The following is a 25,751-nucleotide window of genomic DNA, read 5'->3' on the forward strand; positions in this document are numbered from 1 at the left end:
TATTCCAATAAAGCCTAGCTGATGGGAAATGCCAATTTGTTAAGCCTGAAATGATTTGAACCCAACATTTCAGGTTCAATGTAAATTTGACAAAAGTTTGTTATCTAATGCAGAAATGAGCTGAGATGAGATGTGAATTGCTAGCTGCATTTCTCTGGCCTTTAAACATTTGTCAAAATGGCTTCTTGTTTCTTGACAGCCCAGGGAAGGGGGGGGGGGGGGGGAAGAAGCGGTAAGAGCTTGTTTTCCCCTTTTTTGTTGAAGATATCATCCAAAACCAATCAGTTGCCAACAAGAAGTCTGAACAGGTCAATTTAAGATGACTCATATTAAATGCATTTTAAAAATCAAATGAAAGTTAGAGGAAAAATATTAACATATTGAAAAGCAGTAACACTCTACACCTAAAGATTACATAGAAAGATCAAAGTTGAGCCACATCTGAAGTCCATTCTAGAATGTAATCTTAACTGATGAGCTGCATCTTACCTATCTATGAATTTGCCCTTGAGGACATATTTTTCCAGTGAAGCATTTTAATAAGACTCCCAAATGAGCAGTTGCCTATCATGAATTCATTGTTCTAGTGAACTGCAATTCTACACTGCTGGAGGCTCACCATTTCCAAGATGCAATTCTGAGCAGTTGCTCTTCCCAGATATCCCTAATCATCTTCAGTATGGCATTGCTATTACCAAGAACCTTCATTAAGTATTCAACAGCAGTCAGTCCAAGTTGCAAGAACTGATAAATTTGTACAGTATTTAGGCATTAGAGATTTGCAAAGGCATGGCTGGACTGGAGGGCATCTCGGGGCTAGGATGCTACACTCTCACTTGGAGGTGAAATCCTGGGCTGAGCTGGGAAGTACAAATTCCATCAACCCTCTCATCCTCTTGTGTAACGTACTGCTGAAGAGTTACTGCTGTCTGCATGAATAGAAAACAAATGACATCCCAGGGAGCGGTCCAGAGGCATTTGTATCATTGATGGAGACTGGATGGCTAGGCAAGCTACAGTAAACGACAGGTCTTCCATAACAACTGGTGCTAGCTGTAGGCTCTGCAAACAATGACAGTTCAATTCTACAGTCCATAGCGCTGGACATGAATTCAATGAAGGAAAGAAATAATAGATCTATTCAGCCAAATTCACCAGTATTTGCACTAACCTGGAGATTTAAAATACTTAAATGTGAATTATTATTAGACATGATATCTGCTGGGAAGAGTCTGAGATCTATTAGAAAAAATTAGTATGGAAAACAAAATTTCATTTTTCTTAATACCAGATTTTGAGTATCTACTAAAAACAAAAAAGGGTTAAAGACAGCAGACAAGAATCCTGAGCATTTAACATCTGCATTTTTGTGCATACACTTGCTTACACTGGTGTATAAATTAGATATGCATCACTGTCATGCTGTACCAGGAATTGCCCCAAAACCTCAAATCACAGTTTGATATTTCAACAGGAAAACTTAAGGCAAAGAGCAGAAGTAGGGAGGATGAAGTAACACTAAATTTAATCTATTCTGCATAACAGAATTCGGGACCTGCTACCACCTTACTATTATCAAATCATGACATCTAGGATATGCTTCTCTTGTAATTTGCACTAATGTGATACAGCAAAGTTAGAGTGATGCCTTCACATATATCATAGAACTTTCCCTCACAAAAAGGACATTGCAAAGATCCTTGAGAAAAAAGCAAACAAGTGGTTAAAAAAAAAAAAAAGACATAGCTGATTATGAGAAGACAGGGCTCAAGTCCACTGTAAGAAATAGCTAGGGATAAATACTAAACCTTCATTCCCACTGGCACTCCACATCTCAGCTCAACTCCATCAATGATCTGAACCCTGCCCTCACTTTACCTTAGTCTCCTTCACACCTCCTTCACTTTGGCCCTATGTTTTGAGCTCTCTTTACAAAGAGGAGCAAACGGTCAAATTCTTCCTTAAGAAAAATTAAAAAATAAAATTAAAATATCAAGCTACCTTCACTGCAGAATCATTAGTTTGTGGGTCAGTACAACACAAACAATATCTAAGAAGTTTTCTACACAAGGTTCTGATGTTATCCACAGAAATACTTAATTCCTGTCCTTGTTTTAACCTAATGGAAATTTTGGCAGTTATATTGCGGGGGGGGAGGGAGAGAGAGATTGTATCAAAATTACACTAAACCAGTTCTTCAGTTTAATTATGACACATGCAAGTAATTCAAGCCTAAAATCTATTAAAGTGATTGTAGATCTGGGGGGCATACAAATATTATTCTGGTTTTATTTAAAGACTACAACTTAAATGATGAACCTCCAGCTTTCTAGTGCCTCTTCTAGCAAAGGATGGTTGTTTGAGCAGTTTCCCACTTTTCCTAGCAGACATATGTCAAATCAGTTATCAAAAAATGACCCATGCTCTATTATAGTGGTCTAAAAGGTAAGCAACACAGATTTAAAAAGTGTTTAAAGTAACAGAACTTCCTTTTAAAAGAGTGAAAGTGATACATCAACAGAAGCATTTGTGGTTCTGAATTTATGAAGGGCAGCCAAGTAACATGGCACATCACCAGCAGAACACGTAATTCTTGGATGATCACTGGCATTATGAGACTACTTCTGTTGCTGCCTGTCACTACTCAGGGGAGCCATCAATTATTCAACTGTTAGCTTTGTAAAGACTTTTCTGCCTGAACAGCTCAGCTTCTACTTAGCATGACCATAGCTCTTAAAGTTATGGAAAGATAAGCTACAAATAGGTTGTTACCAAACAAAGGTTTTTATCAAACACTGGCAAAATATGATAGAATAAAAACTGCCAAACTAACCGTTTTATCTTGGTACTGGGAAGATCTTCCTATAGTATGCAAAACTGCATGTGAAGAGCTTGTCCACATGAGAAAGTTAATGAAAAGAAAGCTAGAGTAAAAATGTACACTATCTGAACCAGGGTAGCAGAAGTTTTGAGTATTAGCAAAAATGACAATTCATCATTCAAAAAGCAGACACAGAAGCTGCAGGGAAATCTTACCAGAACTCGATCTCCAATTTTAAGCTCCCTTTCTCCTTTCTTCAGAGATCCTGCTTCAGAGAGATTTGATATAGATTCACTTGCAGTTTTTGAAAGATTGCTAATTTGAGAAGGAGTCGAGTGCTCTTTAGCAGCAAGTGGTGAAGTTTTTTGTGGAATTCCTGAAGGGGGAAGTGCAGCAGGGGACGAAGACACCACACTAGCAGCTGATGTGGAAGTCGGGGATGTAGCTCTAGAAGCATGAGCTGTCTGTGTACCATTAGCTTCATCTTCCGTCAGCACTTTTCTTGTCAACTTTGATGGTCTTGTAAATATTCCCCTCAAGGGTTCACACTGGAAATACCGAACTCCAGCCACAGAGCCATCATTCTTACCAATTGGTTCATCTAGAACAATCCCTGCCCATTGTCCCGGAGCAAACTGCGTTTCACCAAGAAACTGAATAAAGCCAGGTTTATTTCCATTGACCCAAACACGCTCCCCAATTCTGAAATCATCCACAAACTCATCATGTGCATCTGCAGTGGTTGTGCTTGCGGACTTTTCACTGGAAGCTGCTTTTTCTGCAGGAGCTAGAAACAAGCAGAATGAGAAAGCAACAGGTATCAAATATACTAATATTCCACTGGGCTTCATTTATTTGTTTCAATTTAATGAGCGTTTGGAAAAGCATGATTTCTAAGAGGAAGAGCACAATTCCAAGTTTTCTTACCTATGAAAATACTGTAATCTCTGAAATACATAATTCAAAGTCTAAGGACAGAGACATTGAATGCATTTAACTCAATCTTTACAAGACTTTAACCGAACCCTAGAAGTCAAACCTCAAAAACTAAGCAACCATCTTTATCATGATCATGAAAGTTTCTTCAAAGAAAAATGATGATGCTTCAGGTGAGTGAAGAAGTAGAATTCTGAACTAGGCTAAGGATTGTCAAGTATGTATGCGAAGTAGTTATCTCACAGGATAACTAGATCAGTCTAAATGAAAATTATGTTTCACGGCTGACACAATCCAAGTTGTTTAAACTAAATCATTTATGAGGGACATCTGGCACCTAAATTCTTCAGTTCCTCCAAAAACTCCATCCTGAATGTCTAATTGCATTTATTAAAACTGAGAAAATAGCTACTTTTTCAGTGAAGGATTAAAACATACACAAAAGCTTGAATCCACAGAAAGCTCACATCCAGGTAGCCAGCAACAATTTTCAGTGTCTTGATTTCCAGTACTATACTTTAACCATAAGGTCCTTATTCCTCTTGAGAGCATCAGCAGAGATGCATATCTAGACAACAGCTTTACAAAAGCTGGACTTCAAGACCCTCTGCTACTTGCAAACTTCTGTTAGTGTATTAAAAAAATTTTCAGATGTCCAACAACGAATATAATCGCTTAATTATTTGTGATGATTCTTAGAACAGTTGTATATAATTTTATACATTGTTATTTTAGGAGAAAGATGGAACAAAAAAGGTTTGCTGTACTTGCAAAAGTACATCTCAGCCAGCAAAACTGACAATATGCTAAATAATTGTGGCAGCCACTTTCCCTCTACTGTAATTTGTTGAACTGTTTTCAATTTGAAGTGGGGGTATGCTAGGATCAAAGGGTTTTTTTCTGCATTGCAGCATGCTTTCAACACTACAGCATTTGCTTTTAGAAACAGTTTGTTTCAAACTAAAATTGCATTCAGTTAGTAAAATCAGACTTTACTGCAGGTTTTATGTCATTTTTGTTAGATCAGAAATATGAACAAAAATAGCTTAGTATAAATAGTAAAAATAGTATATAATCATAGCTGTCAAGTTACTTTTTGTTAGAAGAAAAGATGAATAAGCAAAAGTTAAGATATCTAAATATTCATTACCAGCTGCAACAGGTGTAGGTGTTTTCAGTAACGTACTCCCAGGCTTGGTGATCTTTGAAGGAGCCTTAAGTCCACTTGGTTTTAACATACTCATCTTTCTGCAATGCCAGTGTTAATCTTCTTCGCCCGTAGTAACTATCTTTTTCTTAACATGGATACAGTATGTTTTTCTCTGTTTTCCACCTCTGGGTTAAACCTGTATATAAAAATATTAGACACAAAAAAATAGTATTTTAACTCCTGCAGAATAAAGAAGTTACTACATGGCAACCTGCGTATGATAACACACAATAAAAGCCGCTTTACAATAACAACTATAAGCATTTCCCAGGATAGCATTTCCAACCCTTCATTTCTTGAAAGGCATTTCCTATTAAAAGACACTAAGCCTGAACTTAAAACATCAAAATAATTCCCTTCAGTGAATGCTGATGTATTCATCTTGAGCTTTAAAGTAAAAGGCTATTTTAAGAAAGAAAAACAAAGCCCTTAACAGCATTGCTAACAACATTACGCATAGATATAATCGCTCTGTGCACCCTACTGTTTTAAGTCACATTTTTCAAGTGTTGCAACACGCCAGCAAAAACAACTTGAAACTAGAGAAGTCAAGAGAACTGGAAATTTCAGGATAAAAGGAAAAAGTTTTTTAAAAAGTTATTGGAACTGAAAAACTAAGATTGATCAACAGAGCTAGATGTTTACAACTAAAAAGTAAACATCCACCTCAGCTCTACTGGAATCACACACTTCAGATCACAGGATACATTAGCTCACAGTCCCCAACACAGCGCCCCAGCTACAACCCTCTGGAAAGAGGAGGAGGAGGGACTCTTCCCTGCGTTGCTAGGATAAAGCGCTGCTCTGACTTGGAAACCAGCTATAAGCTTTTCAGGGAAGTATGCCATGAGGTTTTTGCCACAGAAGGCATCTTCTTTCCGATTACAAAAGCTTTAGAAAGGCTTTTTAATTTATATTGTGAATTCAAAGCCAAGTTGTAAGCTGACTGGCTCCCCCCCCCCTTAAAAGTATAAACTGCTCTTCACGAACATAGCTTAGATATTTACTAAGATAGATATATATATATATAGCATTGACAAAACAACTATGCCCACTTAAAAATCACCACATACCTAAACAAAAACCTAAAAAATATAAAGGAAATGTAGACATGTGGCAATGTCAGACTGTTTGCTCAGATTATGACAAACAAGAACCGTAAAGCAGGTCTCAGCCCTGCTATTTACTCAGCATCTTGGCACCAGTCGTCCCACACGACAGGCAGAGCTGGCCAACTGCGGATTTCCCAGAACCAGTGTTACTAGCACCCAGGTGTGCATGCCAAGCACACGGCACATTTAAAGGCAAGAGAAACACTAGTAAAGAAGAGACTGATGTGCTACAGTAATGAAGACTAAAGAGAAACGCCACCCATGTCTTTTACCTACCAGTATAAGTTTTACCTCTCATGTATTATTAATAGCAAGCACAGTAGTGTTGCTAAAAATCAATTCACTGTGAAAAAAGAAATTGTCAGTCACGCAGCTCTGTGAACCTATATGACAAAGTGAAACATTCTTCTGCTATTTCAAGACTGGCCGTGCCAAATTTAAGCCATTTTCTAATTAGCCTGCAATAAATTTATACTTTAAAAAGCGTTAATTACCAGCTCAGCTGTATGGTATTTATCTACAGTTTAAGTTATGCTGCATGAAAACTCTGAAGTAGCACTGTGCAGATTGCTGAACATTTCTTCTTCCAGCACTGCCAGAAGTATGTCACCCACCCATCTGCAGTTATGACTACTGAAGAGAAAAATTTCTCTGCTCTTTCTGTAAGATCCACACCAATTTACTATTAAATTTAAAATGGGAGCTTTCATATTCACAAACAGCAAAGCAGAGAGTGAGATCTCTGAAATCGAAGTACAGGGACAGGTATGGCCCTATTTCTTCCCAACCCATCAAAATCCATGGAAGGAGCAAACTGTATACAATCATGCCAAACTTTGTGGTTTGGTAAAGAAATACAGACGTGTTACAAAGAAAAGCCTTTGAGATTAGTGCAAGACTTTGTTTTCCTTTATCAAAACACACCAAGTAATTTTCATTTTTCAAAGTGTCATCATTATCTGGCTCTTCTTATACTGAATCAAGAGGAATGCTAAATAAATTTTGTTATGCATCATTACAATTGGTAATTAACAGATCTATACCTAAGATATATGAGCACTTTACATTACTCTTAAACAGTAAGCTATTCACCTAAAGGATTATAATGCAGCTGATCACCGATTACGTCTGTAACCCATTTCAGCCAGCTCCAAATAACGCACTACCACAACACTTCCCTTCAGATTAGTCTCATGTTACATGTGGAGAAACCCTAATTAATGTTGATTCTATTAGTAAAAGCATGGTTCACTTCAGAATTATCATACTGAATGAGTATCATCCAGAATGAATAAAGACAGTTCAGTGTTCATAACTTGTGTTCATGCTATAATGAAAGATCTTATGGGCCTGTCTCCATTTGTCTTTTATTCTGCTTTTGAAAAGAAGCGGCTATTCTAGTTTTTTTTAGCTACCAGTCACTAAGAGCAGTCCATTACGAAAAGTAACACAAGCACTAAAATTCCAACAGGAGTATGGGGGGAAGGAATGGTTAGCAAATTGGCACACTGCACACAGTTGAGAAATTGTTTTGAAAACAGATTTCTACTGATCTTCGTCACTGCTAAAAATCAGAACGTCACGTCATCACTAGCCATATAAAAATGGGTCATGCGGTCTCCAGTGGAAAGGGAAAAAGGAGAAAGGTGTCATTTGACCAGCACACAATTAATCAACCCTGCAAGACAATTAATTCTACAGAATCTCAGGAACCAAGCTGTGCTTATGCAACAGTTCTCTTGAAGAGTCTTGCACCCATATCCTGCATCTTTCAGTGGGAATACAACCCCAAAGTTGCAAATTCATCTAGAAAAAAAACAAGGAGAGCAGAAAACAAGCAAAAAAAGGCTACACAAACCTAAAAGAGCCACTGACATCTGTCAGTTCTTTCTTTTTTCCTTCCTCCCAACTTTATGATGGTGCCAGTTTATCACTACTGGTTGCAATTCCAAGTCACAATAAAGAAGGATTTGATACAAACACATAAATACAAGAATTATCAAGGTCAGAATTCTTTTTAATTCACAGACCTCTGTCAGTGGCAAACACAAGATTTATGAAAATTCAACTACCTCTTTTGGGCCAAAGGCAAGAGCCAAGTTCCCTTCTGAAAAACCCCTGCTTCCTAAAACCAGGAAGCAATATTCTACCATTATATTTTTTTGAAACTGGCTATTCAAGTGCTGTTTAGATTGCAAAATATATATATATAGGATAGGTGGGTACAAAATATATGATAAAATATAAATCTTGTGTAAATCCCTCCCCCCCAATTATATCTTGCTTTTGAATAGCCAGTTTCAAACAATTATTAAATAAAGTTTTAAAAGTTTTCGTCAACAGAAAGCTAGAACATTCTAATACTGCATTTCCTGGCATGAGGCACTCATTCATATTTTAATCCTGCTCTCCACAGTCATGGGTTATGTATCTGCTGTGTCATTTGCTTTTTTCAATATACAAGCCTTCAGCTAGGCCAAAAGTAACACGATCTCTCATGCCCTGGTTTCAGTGTTACTGAAATCATAGCTTAATGCAACAAACTGCTAAAATCTAGGCAACTCATTTTAGCATATTACTACCTTATTGCAATAGTGAAAATGCAGCTTTCACTTTTAGAAAGAACCACAATCTTCATTTTCATATTAGCATTTCATAACAGAATTAACAAAACACTGCAAGTTCTTAATTTTGCATCACGTGATTTTAAGTATTACACACTATAGAATTTCCTCACAGGCTCCAGATGACAATTTTCCCTTATGAGAACTAAAGTGTGGTAATAACTAGCTACTTGACTTGAATTCTTCACTTTCCTTCCTTGAATCTTTTTCAGTTCTTCTTCAAAAAAATCTAATTACCAACAGGCAATAACTTAACTGAAAATTTCCTAAAGATTGTATCAGGAAACTATGGAAATACTGAGAAGTCATCTGATAATCTGTCCTATTTTGGTGTTCAGAAAGCCACACATTCCACCTAAACAGAAACTGTGCTCAAAGAGGAGATTTTAAACACAAGCTTTGCGCTTGTGCTGCTACTGGTGGGAATTGCAGTTGCCAGCAGTTCTGTTGCATGCTTAGTTTTATCAAATACATATCAGACTGTCACCAAGGCTGGAACATTTAAAAAATATATTTATTTATTTATTTATTTAAGGTGCTACAGCAGAGATATCAAACATACGACTTGCTGAAATTATGATTTCAAATACGATAACGTGTTACATTTTCTTTTATAAATATAAGGCGGCAAATCACAGAATCTGATACAATGAATTGTAATTTTTTTCTGTGTGGACTACTAGACATTTTCAAATGCAGATGTGAAGCTTTGCATTGCCACTTATAACCAATCATCAATTTGTTTATTCTTCTTAGTTACATTTCACAGACCCCTTGGTGTAGTTCATGGACCAAAGCAATCCATAAGCCATAGGCTGAAAACCACTGGTCTAAGAAAAATAAATTCTAATACACTGATAACATATATGAATTGTGTCAACAGGTTGTGATAAAAAAAAATTAACCACACAACCCTGAGTTAAAAACCATATAGCCAGACAGTTCTGAAGTTTTTACCATTCACTGCTGAAACATACTTATGTCACTCAATTTAGTGGGATGATTTTGATGTGCAGTATTATCTTTCGTCTTAGAAACAGTCAATTTTCATGAGTGACAAGATATTGAAAGAGTCAAAGTCTGAAGCAAATAAATCACAGAGGGAAGACACTCATTACTTGTGGGGGGGAGAGGCAGGCTCACTTAAAGCATCTCAGACTGAACTCCCAGAAGTTTAGACATCCAGAACTGCCAGTTGCTTTAGAAAATTTAGACCAGAATATATAAGTGAAGAGAAAGGCAAAGCACATTTTAGTGAATACATCATATGCACTGCTAATTTGGAGTTTAAAGAGATGCATTGATTTGTGGTCAAGCTGTCTAATCACCTAAGAAAACATCTAAGTCTCAGTGCAAGTAAATTTGGTACACTCTTCCTTGCTCTTAGCACCACCTCAAAGCACAGTATTTTCCAACAGTCAAGAGAGGAATTCCTACAATAAAAGAGTGCTGTCCACTGCTGTTGCTTTCAGAACAGTATTTCTAACAACTAGTACCCAAAAACCTAAAGGCACAATCAAGGAAGAAAAAAAGGTTAAAGTCTTAGGTCACTCCACATAAGACCCCTACAGTCACAACTAAAAGAGAACAGTACCAGTAGCTCTTTAATCTTAGCTGACATCTGAGAAGCGTGCTGCCATCGCCACACCCTCCTTCCTCAGGACAGGTAGTGCCAACATTAAAGTAAAATGTTTCATCTGATAAAACATTTGAAACTATGACTTGACAATTTAAGGAAGAAACATTTGCTAACATTACACCTCGCAACTACCATGGAACAGATGCAGTGTTTCCATGGAGAAGAGCAAGCTGTCTGTAAATTCGGTGGGGGAACAAAGAGGACATTCTAGAATAGAGCAGCATAACGTTTGAATTGACTCAAAACACAGACTGCGTAACGGCAGTCTTCTGCGTGCCGACACATGCAGCCTGACCCTGTGCAGCGTACTCCGAGACCAGAACGCTACTCTCATGTGGTTTTCTTGTACAATAACAAAGTGAAACAATTAGTTTATGAACCATCATCCACAACTGGTCATGCACAAGTTCTTCAAAAATTTTTATATTAAAAAGATTAGTATTAAATTCATAGTTAACACCATTAAGAGACTAAATATTGTTGGAAAACGCCTTTCAAGGTCAATATGCTTCTAAGCTTAAAAAAAGAGACAGCTCTGACTTGTTAATTCTGCTAAGTATACTGATGTTTGCAAAATAAACCTTAAGACTAATACATACTAAATATTTTCAAATACCTGTGTAAAATAAATAATTCTGCTAGGCAAAGTAAATCTTCTGAAGAACTCCCAGGGATCTGTTACCAGAGAAGATCATGTTTAATCACTGTGGTAGTCAAGCAGTAGGTATCTTAAAAAACAAAACAAAACAAGAAGTTCTAACCCTGCCGTGAAGAAAATATAATGACATGTACAAAACAAATCACAAATTCCCTTCTGTAGAAAAATGATATGGAAAATATATTTCAAAGACCACCACAAACCAGGAACTTCACTTTCCTAAGGGAAAAACTCATCACATGAAGCATTATGCTTGAAACAGCAGTCTGAACAGCACTTCTTGAGTATTTTTCACACTCTAGATGTTCATACCATTATTGCCAAGCTTTCAAAAGCTCATGAATCATGCCTCAAAAACCCTGACAGTGGTTTAGAGATAATAACCTGGAAGAGTTTTCTTTTCGCCCAAGAGTTACTCCAAGGGCTAAGACCCTTCATGATTATAAATGCTTACAACCTGGAAAACATTTCCAATGTTAAAACACAGTGTTCCAAAAGCAAATACTTTAAAATTAATAAGCATCTTTCACATGAATCAGATCTACTGTTTATAACAGTTCTAACAGTTATATTTGTGTAGATTGATACTAGGTTTCTGTAAAAGTGAGGATACATATTGCCCAAAGCAATTAAAATAAAGCTTTTAATAGAATTTAGAGGCTTTTTAAAATTATATAAAATTTAAAAATACAACCATATTTCAGTTTTAAACAAAATAAATGCCTTCACATTGCATTACTGTTTGTCTCTTCCTGCCTCTTTAGTAATATTTCTCTTTGAAACAATGTCCCAGATCAGAGGCCAACTTCCGAAAGGTTCAAATAGGAATCGGATGAATTCATGAACAGCAGGTCCACAAACTAACTAGATAAGGACATATCCACCAATATCCTTACTAAAATAATTCTGAATAACGTGGATATACAAGGGGGATAAACTGCAGAAAGCGTCCAGGCTCACATGTCCTCCCTAAATAGCATTTTCTATTGCCACTGTCTTATTTTGTTTCCAGGGAAGAATATGAGCGTAGTGCCCCACTACCACAAATTACGCAGTCAAATTTCCTGTGTTTTGGGAAATTGTAAAGTCAGCACACCCGGAGTGGAGGAGATGAGCCTCATCCCCAAACAATAATCTTCTTGATCATGGTGCCTTCTCTGCCAGGTGCTGGGAGAACACTTGGCTAAACTGGCTATTGGTCTGACCCAGTAGGCATTTCTTGTAAGACAGATATCTGCCTCTATCCAAACACATGTACATTTATACAATGTATATATATATACATTTACATTTATATATATTATTTGCCTTATATAAAGGCAAATAAAAAGTCTCTTTCATTTATATGGAAGTCTCAAAAAAAAAAAAAAGACCAAGTTGGTCATTTTGAGTTTCATACAATCAAACTCATTTTCTTCAGATTATTTCTTTATTTGATACTTAGAGTACTCAATTTCATTATGTTAAAGTGCACCCAGTTTGGTAGGGGTACTAGACCTCTGTCCTGTAGAACTGAGTCTAGCTGAGGTACTTCATGCTGAGCAACCAAAAAGACTGGATTATCAGTATCCAGTTTTACAAAAGTTGGCTTACATTTACAATGAAATAATGCTTCAGCACACAATATCCATTACAAATGTCACACTAAGCCTCGCATATGGTTCTGGAATAATTATAAGTAGTTAAACCAAAAAGATGAATTTGGAAGCCTTCATGCATTAGTTTTTCAGAACTTCTCTTGTAACAATGCAACACACTTTGTATTCTTAGCTATTTCCTACTTAAATACAACTATTTTGGAGCCATAAATTCACATCAAGGTCTCTTTGCATTTAGCCACTGAAGTTAATTAGCTAAATGGCAAGTAAACTACTTTGGGAACATAATGATCATGACTTGGTGCAAATTCAACATGTATTTTCAGCTCCAAAACGTTTATGGAATGAGTAGCAAATTCTGACAGAAACAGGCCAGAAAGAGCACTGTAGGCATTTGATAGCTGACAAAGCAAATCATAAACAGCATGTACTGCTATAACAGCCTCTGTAGTGGTCACTTTTAAGCTGAATTGATTATCTTAACGTTGCTTAAGAATTCAACTGCACTGTTCAGTGATTAGACTATGGGATTACACAGGTATCTTCAGGTATCATTTAAGCTGAAGTGAATAGAATTTAAGAGAGAATTTAAATGGAATACAGAAGATAAAGAGAATTAAGGGAATTTAAGAATTTAATAAAATAAGGGTCTGTATTTTGGAGTCTATATGTGACTACTCATTCAACGCAGAGCAATTAGGAGAAAGAAAGCATTTAAGCATTACTCAGCATTTAAAAACACAACTTTAGTCTTATTCTGTCTTCCAGAAACCATGGATTTTGATGTCCATTGAGCAAGGAATATGATGATGTGAATACATTCTTTAAGTACATCACTCCAATAAGAAGAGACACCAGAAAAATATGCATCATTTAGTTCCATGTTTATGTGCCACGAGAGCCTATTTATTTGGATTACTAGGTGCTATGCTTACTGCCAGCATCAAAATATATGGACTGGTAGGTGCCTATCAAATTGGTGTTTTGTACTTCATTTTTAAGGATAGGAAAGATTTTGTATTTAAAACTTGGATAATAGCTCAGTTTATCAGGTGCAAGAAATAAAAAGAATTCAGAACTTTCTCCTAAGCATACAGTTTGCACATACTGGTATAATAATAAAAAAAATAATAATAATAATGAAAGAATATCCCATAGCTTATATAGAATCATTCTTCTTATGACACTTGAATATATTCCACTTCAGCACATTCCAGCCCAATCCAACATAACCCTCACATAAATTCTAGACAAGTATACACTTCACAAAGGCAAATTCTCATCCTGCTTGAGCCACAAAGCCTCACTTTCTCGTACTGTTTTACAATTCTTAATATGAATGTGAATTTTTTTTTTTTTTTTTTTAGGGACAGACTCTTGAATAAGTTCATCTCTGATAATTTAATAGTTACACCTAATTAAACTAAATGGAATGAAAGCAATCCATCACTCTTCTGAAGTGCCTTCAGAGACACCACCAGTATGACTCCAGGAAATTACTTTAGTATGCAAGCTTTAGAATTTCTGCGTAACTCAAAATACAATTTACTCTGGCTATCTTAAAGATACAAAACCAAAAGGTTTTAATAAGTTGGGAAGTACGCCCATTAGCATGACACAGTTCTTTTGACAGTATCATTAGTCTGATGAACATAACTTGAGGCAAAGAATGGCTGATAAATTACTCAAATTGTATCACATCTACATGATCACCAGTGGAGATCTTGCAAATCTTTGAACTCTGTTACAGAGGGCACCGGTTTAGATAAAAATTACTTAGTCTGAAGCAACTATTATGTTCAGTGAAACAAAGACACCCAAAGAATACTCAAAATAGCCCCAAGACTGTAATGTAAACACTAGGTGTTGTCATCACTCATACCTCTATCAGGCAACCATCACACCACAGTTTAAGGACTTCCCCAAAAATAGCTCTGGTTTCTTTGTATCTGCAAAGGATGAATCTCTGTTTCTTTAAAAACTTGGAAGACACTCCTATCTTATTGCACACTTACAGGGACTTAGGAAGAACAAATCTTATTTGGGAAGCAATCCAAAAGTCCCACAATGTTGACCTCATTAGCTCTAATAACATTAATCTAGAACTCAACCAGTAATTTTAGAGTTGTTTCTTAACTGAAACAGATAGTAGATGCTATATCTCTAGGTTGTACAGATGACTCGAACAGTTTTCTTTTCAGCATGAGTTCACAGACCTGTAACATATTAAGGACCAAAGGCTTTTAGCTTATCTTCCAACCTCAAGGCCTTTATATGATAGCCAGGCCTGCATACAGCTCTGTTTCTCCTTTTGAACCTGCTGGTTAATTTAAACTAGATTAAATAAAAGGCAGGAGGTTTCTGAGAGAATTACATTCTTACAAGTTCCACAGAAGAGACCAACAGGTAGATGGGAGACTTGCGTTCAAATAGTCTTGAGTTTCTCCCAGTGACTTCAGATCAGATCAATTAATTATTAAAGCTAAATGGAAAAGCCAAAGTGTTGCCACCAATACATTTAGCAGCACAAGATTATCAGTATACATGAAGATGATATAAAATTTGAATATAATACAGTTAGAAAGGCAAGCACCATGAGACACATCTACTGAAAATTACATGTTTTTAGCGACATCGCTAAATGGCTAAATAAGAGACATGGCTGTCTCTCTACCATGGAAAGGGAAGGATCTTCACCGCAAACAGAATAGACTGGATTCTCTCTGCCTATGTTTGGGAGAAAAAGGCAGGACAAATTCCTGTGGCTGAGAAACTGTACTATGAACAAGGAGATAATTCAGATGAAAGACAGTAAAAGGCTTAGGGTCTCAAACCATCAGTCAGACATTACAATGATGCCATGAGAAAGGTAATTCATTAAAGCTTCTGTTCTGTTTATGGATTTTAATTCTGTATCAAGGACATTTTAAGTCACCCCATCTTATCATTCTGTAACCTACTATGCTCATCCAGATTCCTAACAGTTTTGAGAGCCTCAGTAAAAAAAAAAGTATACCACTGAAACATGAAGACTTAGATTATTGAATACGGAGCATCAATAAGAGAGGACTCCTAATGTCTGTAACAGTTTAAAGTTATTTTTGGGTAGCAATATTATAAGTAATTCTTTCTAAATCTATGTAGCTTTTAGAAAGATTCCCACCTTTAATTAACAAAGGAAGAGCTAATAACTGTTAAAAAGCCAAAAAATTCACAGAAGATACGATGCAAACTCTAACACTTCACATTGCCAGTGTACACATGCATTATAAAAATGTCACTGCTAGAGTCTATTAAAAGACTAGAAAGCACATGATCCTCCTAAACACACATCATTCTCTACAGAATGAGTCAAGGATTGAGAAGGCGAGAAAGTTTTCAGCTGAGAAAGTAAATTACCACGTCTTCTGATAAGCCCGTTATCAATACTTATTATTCTTCCTCATTTTTTTTCCCAAGGAGATTCACAACTGGGTTTTCAACAGCCCTCCATTTCAATAACAAAAAGAGTATTTTATTTGACTATCAGCACTGGCTTCTCCTGATGATAATGCACTTTAACTATCTTAGTAAGTGCATTCAGTCCACAACAGCAATTATGATTTTGGAACGGTAGAACATAAGCTAAGTTATTTGAGATCTAAAGTTTAAATGAAAGTTTGAAAAGGAAAATATCATCTCCTGTCATCCTCAAAACCAAGTACATATAAACAAGGACATACGGCTACTAACTGATATAATTACAACTGAAGTAGCTGAAGCAAAGATGCCACTTTTTTACAGTAAGAATTTAATTCTGATAGACTTGGATGAAACTGTAACTATTTCACACTTCTTGAAAACAAAGTCAGCAATCCTTTTTTAGCTCTCAGTGTTCTTACCCTTTTAAATAGTACCATGACTGCTACAGGGCTGGCATATAATAAACTAGAAGCACAAATACAGAGCTTAGATAAATATTGCTCTGATTCAGTGGATCCTGCTGTCAAGCATAGAAGCAGAATGACAGAGACAGATAAGCCAACTCTATCACTGAGTTTCGCTCATTGTCTTGCAATTTCTCATCAAAATAATCTAAAAATACAGACAGCGAGAATATAAAGATTAAGAAAACTGCACAGCTTTTAATGGTGTTTCTCCTTAGAAAAATAGAGTGGAGATATGTTTCAAATTAAATGAATGGTACCATTCACCCAAAGACCTCATGTCTGAGTTTGTACAGGACAGTTGACCAGGACCTCCAGGTGGAAAACTGTTAGGCAGGTGGTAAGGCAGAAACTAGTACATTCTGTTTGTAGAATACTTCTTTTAAATCCTTTCCAATCTTTCTGAAGCCATGGACTAGATACCAGATTTGTGGATATTTTAAGTGTCAACTGTGCCACTCCCCCAGGTCATGTGAGTGCAGCATCACTTTGCAAAAGTGCCTGTATAAGCCAGGCACCTGGACAAGCACAGACATAATAGTGGATGTTTGAAACCATCAGAGGCAGGAACCATGCTGCCAACAGAGCTGGCTTCAATTCTGCTGGTCAAGAAGAACGAAATGGTTGCTCCAGTAGAAATTGGCACCCAGCTCAGGGCAGCTGAGATTACAGCTAATGCAGGATATAATTGCCTTTCATTAAATAACAAAACACCATCCAACTGAAGCATTTCTAAACATGCCAGTCCAATAAGGATTCCAGTGCATTACTTTTTTATACATGCCAGCAGAGCCAGTAGTCCCCAAGGAATGCCAAAGGATTAAACAAGAGCTGCATTCATTCATGGCCATCATGTTCAAACATTAGAGAACTTGCATTTAACATAGAGAGTTAACATTTGACCTGAATGTTTTAGAGAGAAAGAGAAACGTAGTTTTGAAAATTATATTGGCAAGACAGATCGCTCTATTTCTATTGAACGAAGATCTATTTTAAGATATTCTCAGTCACTCCCCAAGAGAAACTTTAACATGGCCAAAAAGATAAACAGAGAAACACTAAAGAAATTATCCAACCTGTCCAACCTAAGTAAACAAAGGCTATCCTGGATATTCACATTCATACAGAAAGTCATATTAATCAGCATATATTGGCACTGTTCCATCTTACAGTATATTCACAGGAGGAAAGAGGTTGTTTATTCCCTATAGTACACCTCTGTGATGATAATACAAGACAGATGTTTCCCCCCACACACTCCAACGCACTTGAAAGTTGAAGTCTTCTCTTTGAAAGGAACCATACAAATTCTGTAAAACTAAGAAAAGTACTTCCATGATTTAAGAATTATGTGGAGGTTTTGAGATCTTTCTTTCCTTAAACAGAAAACAAACAACTGAATTTCTTTACAGTATTTGAATGTCAAACTTCAGAACACATTGCCAAACTCTAACATTCAAAAACTAATGATTTTATACCATATAGTAACAAAGACACATGTGAGAATTTTTTGTCCAATTACAACTCTAACATATCATCTCCCTCTTGATCCCTAAAAATATGGACATTAAAGGTCATGTTTCCAAGCTTTTCTGCTTCAGCCAACATATCTCTCTCCCTCGAATACACACAAAACTTTAGTGCACTATTTAGTGCACTTTAGTACACACAGGAAATCTTCTAGTGTGTATTAAGGACTGGTTGGGAAGAGAGAACCCCAAAATGCCATAATCTTACACCAAGAACTAATAATCTTCTATGCATTTTCCAGTCATTCTATTTTCAGTATGCCATGAGACAGTTTTGCCAGTAACTGAACAGTTATACATTCCTTAGACTAAGATACCTTGTTGTTAAGGAAAAAAATTATTATTTTTTTTTCCACTGTATTTAATTTGCTGTCTTGTTACATGCTGCAGCAGGTGCACACAGACACACACTTAAGAAAAATCATTCTCTGGCATTGCTATTTTCAGAATTGCGTGTATATTTCTGCTCTTAAAATAAAATTCTTAGCAAGCAGCAGGCATAACGGCACTTCCTTTTTTGTAGCTCTTTTTTTCTTCCTACATATTAATACAGACATCATGTGTTTTTAAATCTTTCCGCTCAAAGATCTCAAAGCAACTCATGAACTTTCACAAATCCCTAGGAGGTACTGCCTCCATTCTACAAACTGGGTAAGTAAGCAAGGGGGAGAAAAAAAAACCCTCTTCATCTCTCAAGTCATATTTTTAGTCAGGGACATACACAGTCACAGACTACATTTTTTCCTCCATGTTGTGTTTTGGAAGAGCTTTTTTTGGTGGTTTGTTTTTTAAACACATACACAAAGGTGCTACAATGAGCGGGAAAATATAACTCCTGGTTTTAATGCAGCAGGAACCATATTAATGGGATGGTAACCAAAACGATTACCTTGAGCCCCATGACAGCCGAGGCATTGAAAAGAGAACACTAAATTGCCTTAGGTAGCAGCACTAGAGATAGAGTGGAAAGCAGGAGGGGCCTACAGCATAGCCTTTGTCAGGAGATCCCACAAGTCTAACACCGGCTCCGAACATGGCCGAGCTGCCCTGAGCAGCGAGGTGATACGTGGGCATCTCATCTGCAGGTCAGTAGCTCCCAGAAACGAGGCAGGCATAGGGAGCAGAACTTAAAACTAAAAAAAGTCAAGGTAAACTATAAGCCAATTCATCAATCAGGAAAAATGACAGCATATAGTAAATAAGTGTGGGATGCTGAAAACTGTAAGTCAGCATTCAGCATGAAATACTAGGACCCCACCTCCGCAGAACCATCTACTCAAAGCACAAGTAACCAAGCACAGCTCCGCACCTTCCAAGACGGAAAGGTAACATCCACGCGGAGAACGCATTCAAACCAAAGGCCCTACCTGCCCCTCACGGATCACGAAGATGACACCCGAGCGCTTTGCGCGGCAGAGCGACGCGGGCCCGAGCAAGCCCCCATCCCGCTACGGCGGCGCCCACGCTGCCGCACGCACCGGTTGATCCCGATTTCCGCCCCAGCGCAGCGACGCCGCCAGCCTCGAGCGTGCAAAGCGCGGCCGGACCCCGGCGCAGCCGAGAGCCGGCCCCGTCCTGGCGGCGCCACGGTGAGGGAAGGCCACGCGCGAGGGGAACCCAGCGAGCCCGAGCGCGCGGGCCGCCTCGCCAGCGAACCAGCCAAACCGGCTGCTGTCACCTCGGCAGCGACGCGGGGCCACGTGCCAGGGCGACACTCGCCGCCTCCCCGGGCCAGGCGCCCGCAGCGATGGACGATGCACAGCCCGGCTGCCCAGGGCCCGCGCACCGGCCAGCGGCGCAGGATCGTTCCTGCCTCGCAGGGTCCCTCAGCACCCTCGGGCATCAGCACAGGGTCCCTCAGGGCCTCCCAGACCAGCACAGGGTCCCTCAGGCATCAGCAGAGGGTCCCTCAGGGCCCCCCCCCTCAACCACCACAGGGTCCCTCAGGCATCAGCAGAGGGTCCCTCAGGGCCCCCCCCCTCAACCACCACAGGGTCCCTCAGGCATCAGCAGAGGGTCCCTCAGGGCCCCCCCCCCAACCACCACAGGGTCCCTCAGGGCCCTCCCCACACGCACAGCCGTCACTGGGCCCCTCCACACCCCAACATAAGGTCCCTCAGCACCCCGCCACCCCGCAGACTGGGCTCCCCCCTACGTCCCCCCCCCCCACTCACCTCACAGACCGAGCTCTTCCCGCCACAGCGGGGTCCCGCCCCCCCCCCACACACACAGACCGGGCTCTCCCAGGACCTCCCCCCCGCCCGGCGCCTCACCGCTGGCCACGCCGCTCCCGCCGCGGCCCAACGCCCGCCTGCTCGCTCGCCGCGGGCCCGAGCGGCGGCACACCAGCACGGGAAGCGGAGGCCCAGAGGCGGGAGGCGGCCGGCGGCTCCCCGCTTCCCTCAGCCTCAGCCGCCGCCGCCCGCCCCCCGCAGCGCGCGCCCGCGGGGGGGGGGGGGGGCCAGAGGCCGCCTCACCGTTGCTGCCGCCGGCTCCACGCCGCCGCCTTCCACGGCCGCCAGCGCCGGGCGCAGCTCCTGCTGCCGCCTCCTCCTCCCTCCCGCCCCTCTGCAGCGGCGGCGGCGCCTCCCCGGCTCGCGGGGGGCGGGGTGGGCAGACAACGTCTGCGCCCGGCGGGGCCCGCGGCGCCGCGAGGCGGAGACTGCAGCAGAGGGAGCCGCTCCGCCCTGCCGCTCCTCCCTCCGCGCGCCCCGCCGGCCCTTCTCCCCCGTCCGCCGCCGCCGCCGCTCTCGCCTTTGTCTCCCCCTCCGCTGCCTCCTTTGTTCGCCCGCGGGCAGCGGGAGGCCGCGGCTGGGTCCCCGCCGAGGGGGCCGCGGCGGGAAAAGCCGCTCGGCTTAATCCTGCCTCCTTCCCCCGGCCTCCCTCTGCCGCTGAGCCGCCCGCGGCCCGGGCAGGCCCCGCAGCGCCCGCCGAACGCCGGGGGCCGCCGCAGCCCCCCGCGCGGGGCGAGCGCGGAGCTGCCGGGATCCCGCGGCGGGCGGCGACTCGGTCCGGCCGCTCCCGGTCATTCCCCGCTCCGGCCGGCGCCGGCGGAGGGAGAAGGAGCGGGGAGAGGAGACGGAGCGCGCTTGAATAACTTCGCTTGCCAGGTTTTCTCCGTTTTCCTTTTGTCTCGATACCCACAACTGTGTCTTCCCTTTCTCCAGACTACAGAATATTTTAATTTGCATTCGGCTTATCGAGGAGCGCGTGGGGACCTGGCATTGCCCCGTTTCTAAACTTTAAACAGCCACGTCAGTAGCTCCAACGCCATCAGCAACAATTTTGGATCAATGTTCAAGGTTGAATGAAAGACTTCTGCTTCACTTCTCTACCTCTTATAAATATGTAAGAGACCCAGCCAGCATTGGCCTAAACTTCTGAATTAATCACAAAGCAAACCTCAGTTTGCAGGCTCATAGATCATTTGGTTTATGCATGATACTCTTCAAACAAAAGGGTGATGAGAAAGCAATTCCATTCCTGGAAAGTGATTGGAATTTGTGTTTCATTTTGACTCCATTCTTTGGCATTAATCCAGCATGTTAAAGCACAAAGTGGTGTGACGCAGTCCCCCAAATAAAAGGTTTCAAACAGATCAGCATTTAGCAATGCTTGTTATAATTTCACTTCCTAAGTGTTAAATAGAAGCTCTTCCTGTGACCTTTAGATGTTAATCGAAACAGATACTCAAAGTCACATACAGCCACCATTCTTCCTCCTTGCAAAATTTTATAAAGTTTTGCTGAGTAAAAACTTTAGAGTTTAAATATTAGATTGCATTTAAAAGTAAGAGCAGGACCTGCAAGCGATGGCTTAAAACAAGAATACGACCCTGCAACTCCTACCTATGCAAATATGCCTAAACACAACGATTTTTAATTAGGGTAAAAGCTAGAGACTTAGGCTCTAACTTTTATAAAACATCTACATGAAATAGCTGTTGGCTTGTGAGCTACAGTTGTGACCCTGTTTGTTTCTGGTATCATAAATTTGAGCTTTCTGTGCTGATCAAATGCTAATAACAATGTGTTTCCCTCTAATACATTGTTTTCTATAGGTCCCCATTACTACTTTGATTTTTTTGTCTCAGGGTTTATTTATTAACATGTAGGTAGATTTCAAAGAGCATTCAGCTTGCTGCACAACATTAAATTTTTATTTAATATTAGCCTAATGTATTTAGTATAAAATCAGCAAGTAGAAGTCAGCTTACTACTGAAGAAAAAAACTAAGAGTTGCAGCTTCGCTCTGCTCTTGCAGAACTTCATATTCAAGCTTTAGTCAGTTTGATGTTAGAGTAAAGCTTCCTTCTATATTGCCTATGAGAGACATACCTAGTAGATTTTGTAGTGCTTACAATAAAAGTCCAACAAACTCAGGTAGTTTGTTTAAATAGATTCTTAGAAGCACTCCAGTGTCAAATTTCCCCAGAGCTCTATGAAGTAAGAAGTAGTAATGAACTAGCACATGGGAATTTAAGTGGAAAAATAGCAACCTAGAAGAATATTACTTTTATTTGCAGGTTGAATCAGGCTAAGTAAAACGCAAGCAGTAAAATAGAAACTGGGCTGAACGCATAGCAGAAATGTGACTCAAACATTTGTAATACCTTTCTTCACTTCCTTGCAAGAGTGAAGCTAAAAATGTCCTGTTTCTAAAACAGAACTGAGAATGATTTTGCATAGTTAAAAAGCTTCAACCTATAAAGAGGCTGTACACTTGTTTCTGCATGCAATTCTAGTGAACAGAACCATAGCTGCAAGATCAAAGTCATCTGGTAGGAAACAAGACAGCCAGTTATCTATCAGTCAATCAGTATCAACCTTCAAACCAAGAAAAAACAGCTTTAGAAAAACTGTAACTAAAGTTTAATGAATTCATCCACATTAGTAATGTCTGACTTAGTTTCTGTGTACCAGTTTACACTTAGATGGAGATATAAGCAGACTGTGATAATGACAAACATATCTAGTCAGTTCACATCCACTTTGTACCAATCATTATAAAAAAGGTGCTAGTACTATAAATCATAGTACTATGAAGGACTAAATATGACTGGAAGTCAGCATATCTAATTCTAGTTCTAGTGCCTCTCTTTTCTGAGCTGCATGAGCAATTAATGTGTTTAGACCTCTTCATGACTATGAAGACAAGCACTGCAGGATGCTCCAGGGAAATGTGGCTGACATAACCACTGGCATGTCGGCGACAAGTACGAGGACTACTTTAGATCAAAGAGAAATTATTCTCTTCAATAATACAGGAACATCACTTGAATTTGTTTCTGCCCTTTGTCATCTTTGTGAAGTGTCCAAAAGTATTTAAGCTTTCAGAATGGCTAAAATTTTATTCTTTAAGAACTGCATTTACGCATGTCCTGACTTAGAGATCCATTTTTATATTCAAAGGGATATATGTATGCAAGGACGAAGATCCAGAGTACATGTATAATTATTTTTTCATCTGAATGCACTCTTGAATATGTACATATTGCAACTCCTACATTGAATTGATGGTCACACGTGCTTCAGAAAAAGCAACTGCCCTTTTAGCAAGAAAGTACTGCTTCACAAATTCTGGTACAGAAATTGTGTGCTATTATTTCCTGTAGTAGTTTCAGTCTTCACAAAACACAATAGCATTTCTCTCCCTTTTAACCCAAGTGGTGTGTCTTGCTCATATATTTACAGCCATATTGATACCAAGGATATTTAGTCTCTTGAAGTCTCATACTTACCCTGGTATTTTTGGCTTTAAATTCTTGACTGAGTAAAACTGACAGCTCATGATTGATAGGCTAGACTAGACGAAAAACAGTCCTTTTTAGTGTTAAGTATTATATATCAAACTTAGTAATGCCTCCATTCTTTCTAGCATTTCAACTTTTATATTTCACTTTTTGTCTGCAAGAAGAGAGCTGCAAAAAATCATGGAGACAAGGTAGTTATTTTCACAGCTAAGTGGCTTGAAGGACTACAAAACTTTTTTCCATTCCTAATGCACTTACTGTTTTCCTTCACTAGATCAGCAGTCATAGAAGAGCCCTGCAAGTCCACAGTTCTTTTGCTGGAGTGCTACACAAGTCAAATTTTCATCCAATTTTACATTATTTGTTCTACCTAACATGGATAAAACAACAGTGAAAGGAACAGGCAGTATTTAGAGAGTCCCTTTGGCATGCTCAATTAAACAAGGTACTTACTTTAACAACAGTGATCTTCACCTTGACTGTTTCATTTTACACATAACTGAGAAACTGTATTCTATCAAGAAAAAATAGACTGTGCAAGTAGAAGGATAAACATTCTACCACCTACATAAAATGCAACAAAAGCTGAATTGTCTCACCTACAGAGAAGCAGGATTTTTTTTTTTTTTTGTCCTTAATGAGTGATGGGACTCAAAAGAAAGGGTAAGTCCATTTTTAGTCAGTCATTGGATGACAGCCAAATATAAATTGCAAAATACAATCTTATGTCAAACCTCTGTTGCATGTAGTTAAAGTTTAGGAAGTGTCCAATAGTTACTTACACATTAATTACCATGTTATGAAATCCATCCTGTTTGTAAGCTTCTCCAAGGACCAAGAGACTAATCCCTACCTCTGAGTCATTCCCCCCATCCGCCAATATGCAAGTAAGACTATCAGCTCTGCCCTGTATTCTCAGGAACAACATCAATATTTGATGGCATTTACTTACCACAATTTTACTGCCTCTGGTTTAAAATGAAGGTACTAGGGAGTTCCATGGCAAGCACCAATGCATTTGAAATACTTTCATTATATTTGAGCTTGTTCCTCTTATTCTTTTTCTTCAGCTAAATGCTTATCCTGCATTACAGTTTGCAGTAAAATAATTCTTCTTAGCAGCTACCATGTCTTTCAGATATCTTCTAGAATCTCAGCTATTGTTCTTTCCATCACATTTTAAGCACAGTGAATTAGGTTATAAAAAATAAGTTAAAAGTAAAGACCTCTTTTTTCCAGAAACTAAAGATAGCCACCAGACTGATGCCCTGAATTTTTTGCAGAGATTAATTTTTTTAAACATACAAAAGCATTTTTAAATAGTTTTGCTTTTGCTGTTCTAAACATTGTAAATGAATGTCAGTATTATATTAGCAGGAATCTGTGGGAAAATCTGAGTGATGCCTGCTCACACTATACCCACCTCATTACAAATTTTATTACTCATTTTAGTGAGCTCTAAACTAGGTTATCGTGCCACACCCATCACCATGAGAATGCAAGTTAAATGTATCAGAAGTACTTTGTTATTCCTCTTTTCTCAGATATTGCAGTTTCAATATATAAAAACAATGAGTAGTCATACCTGACAGATTCAAGAAATTAAAGAATTATGCAAGCCTCCTAAGAAAAGTCTAGGGCAGCAATGATATATAACACTTGATATGAACAGTGGACATATACATAATTATTTAGAGATCAAGATTAACTCAATCCTGACCACAAGAGAAACAGCAGTGACAACTCCCCATCCCTAATTAACTGTATGACTTATAGCAGAGGTAAATACACCAGGGATTTTGCTCAGTGGTTCTGCTTGAGTTTCTCAAAGCATTGTCCATACTGAACACCACCTCTACAGAAAGGATGATTTAAAAGATTCATCTAAGTGTCCAGTATTTTATATGGTCACCTGTATTTCAAAACAACTAGTACAAGTTAAAAAC

General features: G+C 39.3%; 1 protein-coding gene across 2 annotated transcripts in view; it reads right to left on the reverse strand.

The window, feature by feature from the left end:
* Positions 1-20,594, reverse strand: part of CLIP1 (CAP-Gly domain containing linker protein 1) — an 81,127-nt gene extending 60,533 nt beyond the window's left edge. The window contains exons 1-3 of one of the 2 annotated variants that reach the window (XM_067307009.1): positions 20,531-20,594; positions 4,908-5,103; positions 3,037-3,608 (exon numbers count right to left, since the gene is read on the reverse strand). In XM_067307009.1, the coding sequence (XP_067163110.1) occupies positions 3,037-3,608; positions 4,908-5,001 (666 nt within the window). In that variant the 5' untranslated portion in view covers positions 5,002-5,103; positions 20,531-20,594. Of the gene's footprint in view, positions 1-3,036; positions 3,609-4,907; positions 5,104-10,958; positions 11,021-20,530 lie in introns of those variants that run through there. The other variant, XM_067307010.1, reaches the window with a different exon arrangement.
* Between the last annotated feature and the right edge of the window lie 5,157 nt (positions 20,595-25,751).

Source organism: Apteryx mantelli, chromosome 17 (assembly GCF_036417845.1).
Source record: "Apteryx mantelli isolate bAptMan1 chromosome 17, bAptMan1.hap1, whole genome shotgun sequence".
Classification (NCBI taxonomy): domain Eukaryota; kingdom Metazoa; phylum Chordata; class Aves; order Apterygiformes; family Apterygidae; genus Apteryx; species Apteryx mantelli.